General features: G+C 34.2%; 1 protein-coding gene across 2 annotated transcripts in view; it reads right to left on the reverse strand.

Annotated features, from left to right (window-relative positions):
• ANKRD26 (ankyrin repeat domain 26) overlaps positions 1 to 10732 on the reverse strand; it is a 99965-nt gene that overhangs the window by 37065 nt on the left and 52168 nt on the right. For both annotated transcript variants that reach the window (XM_006756155.2, XM_015559053.1), the window contains 4 exons: positions 9492 to 9565; positions 8163 to 8323; positions 3835 to 3886; positions 3425 to 3566 (listed from right to left, as the gene is read on the reverse strand). In XM_006756155.2, coding sequence (XP_006756218.1) covers positions 3425 to 3566; positions 3835 to 3886; positions 8163 to 8323; positions 9492 to 9565 — 429 coding nt within the window. The remainder of the gene's footprint in view (positions 1 to 3424; positions 3567 to 3834; positions 3887 to 8162; positions 8324 to 9491; positions 9566 to 10732) is intronic.

Below are 10732 nucleotides of genomic sequence, written 5' to 3' on the forward strand. Positions count from 1 at the left end.
TGCATAAAAGCTAAGTGGACTCACACATGCACAATACATATAAAGCTCTTGCTGGCGCCAATCACATGCATGTGTTTTGATCTGTCATTGTCAATGGTAAATTTGGTTGACATGTCACTTCTATTATAGAGAAAGGGTGAATAGTGATATTGAAATATTTCTTCTAATTAATTTCCTTTCAATGTGGATGAATCTGTGCACCAGGATACCAGTTCCATTATAAAAGTCTACTAATTTTGTTGATTATTGTACTAAGAGTACAACTAGATGGATGTTTGTGAATCTCAGTGTGACCAATTTATCACAGGCAACGTCAAATTTAGCTAATTATCCATTATAATACAATAGCAAATTAAGTTTTTATTTTGTTTAAGACTCTTTCAAATTAGAGCTACTTAATCTAGCCTCTTACCAAGTGAGAGAGAAAAAAATGTTTTTCTTTTGAGCTGCATAGTCCTAAATTCATCTTTAAAAAAATAGTTACAAATGGGTACAGGGTTTCTTTTCAGGGTGATGAAAATGTCCTTACATTGTGGTGATGGTTGTACAATTCTGTGAAAACACTAAAAACTACTTTATTGTGTTCTTTAAATTGATAACTTGTATGCCATATATTATATCTCAATAAAGGCATTTTTTTAAAGTAAAAAGAAATCAACTGTTACTCACCATATTAATAAACTTATGATCATATTAGGGGGGGGGGAAGCACAGGACAAAATTCAAAAAGTATTCCTGATAAAAGCTTTCAGCAGACTAGGAATACAAGGAAACTTCTTCAATATGATAAGAAAAGATCTATGAGAACTCTACAGTTGACATCATAGGTAATAGTGAAAAGCTGAATTCTTGCCCTAGGAACAAGACAGGAATGACAGCTTTTACTCCTATTCAGCACTAAACCAGAGGTCCTAGTATAATTATGCAAGATAAAGAAACATAAGGGATCCATATGGGAAAGGAAGAAGTAAATCTGTCTTTATTAGCAGACAACATGATCACATAATAAGACCCAGCAAACTCCCACCTGTGGGTCAGGTTGCTTATTTTAGCAAATTAATTTTTATGGAACTATAGTCATGTCCATTAATTTATGTATTGTCTATGGCTACTCTCATGCTACAATGTCAGAGCTGATTAGGTGTAATAGAGAATGTTACAAGTCTTAAATATTTCCTATCTTTAGTAAAATAGTAGTTTCAGAAAGAAAGTTTGACAACCTTTGTTTATGTAGAAAATCTACCAAAAAGCTACTAGAATAAATGAATTTAGCAAAGTGGAAGGATAGAGAATCAATGTACAAAAATCAACTGTATGTCTATATATTAGTAGTGAACAATCAGAGATTAAAATTTAAGATACATTAATTATAACTGCATTGATAAATAAAAAATACTTATGAGTAATATAATAAAAGATGGAGAGACCTATACAATAAAATATTACTGAGAAAATAAAAGAAGACCTGTATGTTTTGATCAAGGGTAGACAATTCAATATTATTAAAAAGTCAATTTTTCAAAAATTAATCTGTGGATTCAACATGATCCAAACCTAATTTTGAGAATGCTAGCAGACTATCTTTAGAAATTGAAAAACTGATTTAAATTTCATGTGGAAATGCATCAAGAATCTAGAATAGCAAAATGACCATTAAAAATAACATATTATCTGATTTCAAGAATTTTTATAAACCTAAAGTAATTAAAATACATTGTTATTGGTATAAAGACGGACAAATAGATCAATGGGACAGAACGGAGTCCAGAAATAAACCTACAAACATATGCTCAACTGATTTTGACAAAGGCACAGTAGCATGAAGTAAATAAAATATAGCCTTTGTAACAAATGGTGCTGGAACAACTTGAATATCCATGAGCAAAAAAAAATTAATTTGGATCCATACTCTGCATCATATGTAAAAGAGAACAGAAAGTGAATCATAGGTCTAAACACAAAACCTGTAAAACTTCTAAGGGAACTCTTTAAAGAAAATGTGACCTTGTGCTAGGCAAAGTATTCTTCGACATGGATAACAAAAGCAAAGTCTATAAAATAACAAAGGATAAACTGAGTTTCATCAAAAAGAGAAAAAGTTGCTCTTCAAAAGACACTGTGAAAACGACGAAAAGACAAGCCACAGATTGGGAGAAACCCTTAGAAAAAATATAACTGATAAAGGAATTGTATCTAGAATATATAAAGAATCCTCAAAATTCTACAAATAAGAAGACACCCTAATTTTCAAAATGGCAAAAGATCCAGATGGACAGTTCAGAGAAGATGTACAAATGGCAAATACACACATGAAAAGATGTTCAACATTATTGTTATTAGGGAAATGAATACTAAAACCATAATAATATATACACCACACACCCATCAGAATGGCTAAGGTTTTTAAAAACTGACAATACTAAATGTCTGTGAAGATATCATGCACTGCTGGTGGGAATGGAAAGTGGTATAACTACTTCAGAAAACAATTTGGCAGTCTCTTAATAAGAGATATAAAGGGTCATGATGAGACTTTTAGGGATGATGGATATGTTAACTATCTGGATTGTGCTGATGAATTCATATGTGTTCACATATATCAGAACTATAAAGTTATACACTTCATATATGTATAGTTTATCTAACCAAGCTGTTGAAAAAAAAAGCTCTACTACAGGAAAAAAACACCTAAGACACTGGCTATAACATTGGTTCTCAACCTTCCTAATGCCACAACCCTTTAATACAGTTCCTCGTGTTGTGGTGACCCCCAATTTCATTGTTACAAATTGAACATAATTAAAGCATAGTGATTTATCACAAAAACAAGATGTAATTATATATGTGTTTTCTGATGGTCTTAGGCAACCCTGTGAAGGGTCATTCGACCCCCAAAGGGGTCGCGACCCACAGGTTGAGAAACGCTGGACTAAAGTCATGGTCGGAAGGACCTCAACATACAAATTTAGACTGACACAAGCTCATAGCATCCTTTACAATCCTTGTCCCTTGGTAGCCTAAGCTACTGTTTGATAGTATGACCATTTGACCAGTAGCAATGATGCATACTTACCACCAGGGAGCAGACGCTCAACACACAGGCATGGAAACATGGAATAGACTAATGAATTTCAGAGGGAAGCGGAGGAGGGGGGAGGGCGGGAAGAGATTAACCAAAGATCTTATATGCATACTAGAGGCCCAAATCTGTGCATTGGGCCGGTTTCAGCCTGATCCCTGCAAGCCAGGCCGAGGGACCCCATCAGTGCACGAATCTGTACACCGGGCCTCTAGTTATAATATAAAACATATTTCCCAGATAAATACCTCAACAATATATCCTCTGTGGTGCAGAACTAGACAAGGTGTGCATATATTTCTACATTATAAAGAAAAAGGCTTTACATTTATACAATGGTGTTACCTTTACAATTCATGCCAAGTTGTTCAATTAGCAACATGGAATTTTTATAATTGGAGTAAGGCACCTCGTAATGTTCTGAAATTATATCAGATGACTGAGTTAAGTCATCAAGGTCATCCACGGAACCAATTTTCTCTTTAACCTACAAATAAATAATACTGTTTTCAAAATGTTGATAAAATATACTAAGTGTATACTGTATGGATACATATCCACCTTTTTATAAAAGCAAACACATAGGTATTCTTAAAAGAACTGATTGTTATCAAATAGGTACCTTTATCAATAACTAGTGTTTCTAAATTTTTAAAATAAATGTCTCTACAACAAAGATTTTCTACTTTTCATTATATTTTTATAATGTATTTTTACTACAGATAATAGTTTTGATAATTTAACTTTTAAAATACCTTGTTCTCTTCATTAGATGTTTTCTCTTCACTAGATGTTTGCTTTGCTGACCTAAAAAAAAATATAACATTTCTTTTCAGGCGAATATTAAATACTTAAAATACAAAGAATAGTTAACCTGTTATTTCTTATATAAAATCTCTGAATTTGTAATTAACTTTCTATAAGGGGGATTAAACAATAAACAAAAAGAATAACTAACATTAAGGGAAAAAGTAGATAATATTAACACAACCTATTAAAATTAGATCAAGATGATAGTCAAAGCAAAAGGAAAAACATAATGTTTATTAACAATATACCATGGTTTTTATTGTCATGTTCAATAAAAACAAGTTTTTATTGGCCCTGAGACCTATTTGGAAAGTATGACTTAAGTTGTTATGTGAAGGAAACCCTTTTATAGTAGTTATATTAGCTTCTTGAGGACTTACTATGCATTATTATGAGCATTTTACATGTCTTAGGAACATTTTATGTATTTATTTATTTATTTAATGGTCTAAAGTTTTAGATATGTCTCATTTTTCCCCAATCGACCCCCCAACCCCCAGCCATTCCCACCCCGGGCAAGCCCCCACTGCTCCAGTGTCTGTGTCCATTGGTTATGCTAATATGCATGCATACAAGTCCTTTGGTTGCTTTCTAAGCCCCGGCCCCTTCCCCTGCCATTTGTCTCTGGATCTATTTTATTTATCAAATTATGTTGATCATTATATCCCACATATGAGTGAGATCATGTGATATTTATCTTTTTCTGACTGGCTTATCTCGCTTAGCATAATGCTCTCCAGTTCCATGCATGCTGTTGCAAATGGTAAAAGTTCCTTTTTCCTTATAGCAGCATAGTATTCCATTGTGTAGATGTACCTTTTAGGAACATTTTAATCCTCACAAAAATTCTGGGAGATAGGCAATATGTTAGGTATTTTACAGAGGAAGAAACTGGGGCACAGAAAGGCTAACTAGCCAGAGTCTACAGAGCTAGTCAATAGCAGAACCAGAATTCAAACACAGAAAATCTGGTTTCAGAACATGCGCTTCACAATATGCTTTGAAAGTAATACTTATTTTTAAGAACCTTATTTTTCCATGTATAAGACACCCTCATGTATAAGACGCACTACTTTTCCAACCCACAATTAAAAAGCCAATATTTTAAACATTTTGCTGGTTTTCCTCTTAAGGCCTTCTTTTTTGGCACCTTAAGGAGTTGTTCTTCCTGTTTTCTCCAATGTGTAATCATACATACAGTGGAAGGAGGTCCAAACTGTCTTTCTGCAGCTCTATTTCCATGCTCTCTGGTATAGCTGATTACATTCAGCTTGAATCTTGCAGAGTAAGACAATCGCTTATCGGTATTCATCTTTTTATTTTTTTACATTTTTATGAACTCAAAACCCTCTGGTCTCTATTGCATCTGCACACTCTCCACCACCACCTCAATTAGGGAATCAGCTGACATCATCAGTAACAATAAGGCCTGTGATTGCAAACAGGAGGAAGCCTGTTTGACAAGGCATGGGCAGCTACGCACCTGCATGGCGCCCTCCTTGGCTGACTCCCGTGTATAAGATGCCCCTCAATTTTTAGTGTAATGATTTGAGAAAAAAATAGTACCTTATACACAGAAAAATATGGTACTATGATGGCAAATGAGTTTATATTATTATTCAATTTCTACCTATAATTATAAATAATTTCTAAATATACATATTTTTTAAATAAAAAGGAATTTATATCTAGGCCATATTGAAAATAGTTTTTCAATAAACTAAAGATTTTTTAAAAATTGATTTTGAGAGAAAGAGGAAGGGAGAGGGATAGAGAGATAGAAACATCAATGAGAGAGAAATATTGATTGGCTGCCTCCTGCATGCCCCTTAATGAGGATCGAATCCACAACCCAGGCATATACCCTAACTTGGAATCAAACCAATAACCTCTTGGTTCATGGGTGAATGCTCAACCACTGAGCCATACCAGCCAGTCAAGATTTTTTTTGATAAACAAATTCACCAACAGGCATTCATTCATCCAGTCAAAAATTTATACATGCATTAAACATACATATACTTATTGAGAATGTAGTATGTGTTAATGACACTGTTGTTACAGAAGGCATGGTTTTTATATTTCAGAACTTTATAATCCAAAAGTGATAGATTGTTACTAGTTTATTTTTCCATTGTACATACATAAAATCTTCACCCTAGCCCAGTGATGGCGAACCTATGACACGCGTGTCAGAGGTGACACGCAAACTCATTTTTTTGGTTGATTTTTCTTTGTTAAATGGCATTTAAATATATAAAATAAATATCAAAAATATAAGTCTTTGTTTTACTATGGTTGCAAATATCAAAAAATTTCTATATGTGACACGGCACCAGAGTTAAGTTAGGGTTTTTCAAAATGCTGACACGCCAAGCCCAAAAGGTTCGCCATCACTGCCCTAGCCCCATATTCTAAAAGACTATTAAGTTAATTTAACTTAATACTTTATAGTATGTTACAAAATCATAGCTATTCATGATGATACTGTCAAAGGCACTATAATAGCTAGAATCTTTAAGGGATGATTAAAGTCTATTCAGTATGGTCTCAATGTTTATGTTTATCATTACATAATTTTTAAAAATGTATATGATCGTATAAATTTTAGGTAATTGTCTGCATATTCAACATAAGAGAATAATCAAACCATGACTTCCTGGTTCTAGGTCAACGCTCAACCACTGAGCCACACGAGCTGAGCTACTTTATGCTGTTTTATTTCCAGAAAAAGTAATTATCGATAATATTCTTTCACCTAGAAACAAAAAATGTATAGACGTCACCTTCTACCATCCTAATCTATTTCATTAAACATCTGTTATCATTCACTTGAGGTAGACTACCAGTTAGTGAATCAGCCTTCTCAAATGTTGGTGTAATCACAGGTTCTTCTAATGTCCATTTTTCATTTTTCTTTACTTACCTTCATTTGCAAGCCATTGACTACTACTTTTAAAAAATCCATTAAAGAAGCCAATGTTTTCTAACAACCCTACTGATAAAAAATTTTAAAATACTATAAAATTCCAAATCTTACCTATCTTAATAATCACTTATTAATTCATAAAACTGTTACGAAGTACCAACCATAGGCATACACATCCCTTGATAAAAAGACCTCAGAAATACAGGTATAATACTATGTGGTATTGTGGAGTTCACATATGGAAAGTTTTACGGGAACACAAGAAAGACTTTACAGAAGAGGAGGTCACCAGGAAAACAAATGGTAGAAAGCAATGCTACTTAGAGATCAGAATGTGAACATAAAAATTAGGCACATAGCATCGAGGTGTGTCCTAACTTGAAAGAAAAAGTATCCTATATAATAAAAGGGTAATATGCAAAAAAGACCAAATGGCAGAACAACTGAACAACCAAAGAGTAATATGCTAATGATATGCTAAGGCTGCTCAACCACTCACTATGATGTGCACTGACCACCAGGGGGCAGACACCCAACGCAAGAGCTGCCAAGCGACAGCCGCTTTGCAGAGTGCCCTCTCCCACTCTGGGACCCCTTGGGGGATGTTGGAAAGCCAGTTTCTGCCCTATCCCTGTAGGCCAGGCCGAGGGACTCCGCCTGCCAGAGCGACCTCGCTTACTCTGCAGACACCATTTGAGCCATGTCACGGCCCCAGGTGTGACTGGCTGGGGAGGGACTGCAGGAGGTTGGCTCCAGGGCATGTCTGGCCCATGTTTGGCCCAAAGTCCTGCCCGCCCTGCCAGCCACCTTCTAATTAATTTCCTTTCAATATGCACAAATCTGTGCACCAGGCCACTAGTATATAATAAATGTCCTTAGAATGTGTGTGTATGTTTATACAAGTCATGTTTTCCTGTAGAATCTAGTTCTAGAAGTGAAGCTGTTGGGATAAAGGGATGACACATTTGAAATTTTGACACATGCTGCTAAATTTCCCTTCAAGAAAGATGTACCAATTTCATCTACCAACAGTGTGTGAGAATGCCTTTTTTCTCCCATTTGCCAAACATGGTTGTTATTTTTTAAATAAGATATTTATTATGACTTTAAACAATGGTAGCTCATTGTTCGTTAATTTGGAAGGCAGCTATGCTCACCACTATACCACCAACGCCTTCGTTTTGTTCGTTAATTTGAATTTTTCTGATTACCAGGCAAGGTTGAATATCCCTAGTAGAAATAGATACTTTGTTGATCATGAATATTAGCTCAAATTAGGATTTGTTTTATAGGGAAATAATTACCTACTGTCCCTCCTACTGTTAAATATTGCTTTAGGCTTACCAATCAGCATCTTCATTCTCCATAGTAGGAAATTGCTGGTTATCAGTTTGTCCTCTCTTTCTTTGTTGAATTAATTCATCGCTGTCATCAGCATCAGCATTATGGAAGTTTTCTGAAGCTTCCATTTCATAACCTCTGTGCATCTTTTTTTCTTCTTCAACCTTTAATGAAAGTTGGATATTAAGGATAATTGTTATCACTTTATTCATTAAAAAGACTTTTGTGTTTTCATTAATTTTATCATTTGTCTCTTAGTTTAACTGCCATAACTTATCAATAAACATATTTTTGTGCTTATTTTAATTTTATCATTACAGGTCTTTGAAATTTTTATAAATTCTGCTTTATTTCTGTTCCAGTAAAGCAAAATTTTCCAAGATTTCAGAAAGGGCTTTCTTAACTTTGTGCTCTTATTCACATCTACTTTTTACTACCTAACAGCTGCCCCGCCCCCATTCCCCTTGCATCTGTCTAGGAGAGACAGATAAATAAAAAGACAAAGACACAAAATTTGTCCTCTTCTGTCTTTCCCACCTGGGTTTTGCATTACACAGACAGATTTAGAAGATGTGACATTGTGCTTCAGTAACAAATAGGAAGCTTTTATCTTTCTGTACGAAGCAAATTATATCAATACATACATTACCATAGTATATAATTTGAATTAAAATTTAGGAATTTGCTTGATTGATTTTAATGATTTTTGGCTCCTAATAATTTAAAGTTTGCCTCTTCAGTTATTTTTTTATTCTTTTTTAAAAATTTTATTCTTCGGTTTACATTCATAATTATTTTGTATTAGTTTCAGGTATGCAGCAAAGTGGTTAGATAATCATAAAAACTCTCATAGACACATAACATAAAAAAAATGAAAAAAATGTATCATCTCTTTTGGTGCCATAAATGTTAGGTAATGCATCTTTAGGAGCTCTGGGCAGATGATTTAACCTTTCTTGGTTTTATTCACATTATCAGCAAATATGGGGCTAAAGTAGATAATTACTTCTATCCCATACCTTTTAGCTATAACATTTTATTTATTCAATGTGAAATTTGGGGAGCAGTGCTCATTTTCCAGAGTTCTACATTATCTAACAATTCAACACTTTTGCTCTGCTCCTGTAATGTGGTAAACTTTGGTTCATATATTTTTATAAATACCATCACTTTTTTGGTAACCCCAGGATCTAAGAGCAAAAAGAACTGTAAAGGCAATGGGGAAAAGATTAGCTCTAAAAGCCTAGCTTGAAAGGTAATTTCAACTGGACTACGTTACATTTTTAAAACATAGAAAACAATATTATACTAGAAGTTTAAATTTTTACATACCTGTGGGTGGTTATTTTCACTTCCATTAAGCCTTTCTTGTTCTTCCTGTGATGTCATTTCTAAGTCTAGTTCTGCTAACAAATCTACATATTAGTTAAAATGAACTACTCAAACCAGTTAAATAAAAGCTATAATCATTATAAAAAATGGAAAATACATTTTATCAATTGAGGGTTAAATTAAGCTTAATCTTTAGCTGAATACGTATTTGAGAAATACTTCTAATCATTGTAAACTTCAACAAAGCACTTAGGAAACATTAGATATCACAAAGTTCAAAGCATAGAAACATCTCAAAAATTCATTCATACAAAATCAATGAATAAAACAATCAGAAATAAAACAAAGTTAAGAAATACAGTACAAATATATACAGTCATACTATATTCTCTATCTCATAATGGTACTTTTTTAACATATCCCTAAGTTTCAACTGCCATGTTATTCACAATTTTCAAAATCTGTCACTTTTTATGCCTTTATCAGTGTACACCTTTGTTATATCTGAAATGTTTTCCTCTACTATTTTGACAAATTTCTTTTCACCTTTTAGGACTTGGCACTGGGGCTTAAAGAACATAGATAAGAGGCGTCAGGAATGGCTTTTCTAGAGACATGCCTGAGCTGAGACTTAAACAGTGAGGTTAGCCAGAATCAAAGGGGAAGAGAGCAGGAAAGGGAGACAGACAGTATGCAAAGCTATAGCAAGACAGGGAGAGAAGCATACAATAAAATCAATTTTATCTAAAATACAGAGATTGGCGAGGAGGGCATCACCAGTAATTTAGTAAATGAGCTAAAGATGGAGAGTGAGGCAGAAGTCAGATTATAAGAGCCTTATATGTAATTTTAAAAGACCTGGTCATTAAATATCTATATTTTTAAAATCCTCACTCAGCCCTAGAGAGTTTGGCTCAGTGGATTGAGTGTCAGCCTGCAGACCAAAAGATCCCAGGTTCGATTCCAGTCAAGGGCATGTACCTTGGTTGCAGGCTCCTCCCCGGCTTGGGTACTGATCAGGGCTCATGCAGGAGGCAACCAATCAATGTTTCTCTCACACTGATATTTCTCTCTCTTCCACTCTCTTTAAAAATCTGCTCTTTCATCATTCAATGATGCGCTCTCATCACTGATGTTTCTATCCCTCTGTCCCTCTCTCTTCCTCTCTGAAATCAATTAAAAAATATTTTTAAAAAATCCTCAAAAATAAGCGACCATTATGACCAAATGATGGGACCAAC

This window comes from Myotis davidii, unplaced genomic scaffold (assembly GCF_000327345.1).
Source record: "Myotis davidii unplaced genomic scaffold, ASM32734v1 scaffold494, whole genome shotgun sequence".
NCBI lineage: Eukaryota > Metazoa > Chordata > Mammalia > Chiroptera > Vespertilionidae > Myotis > Myotis davidii.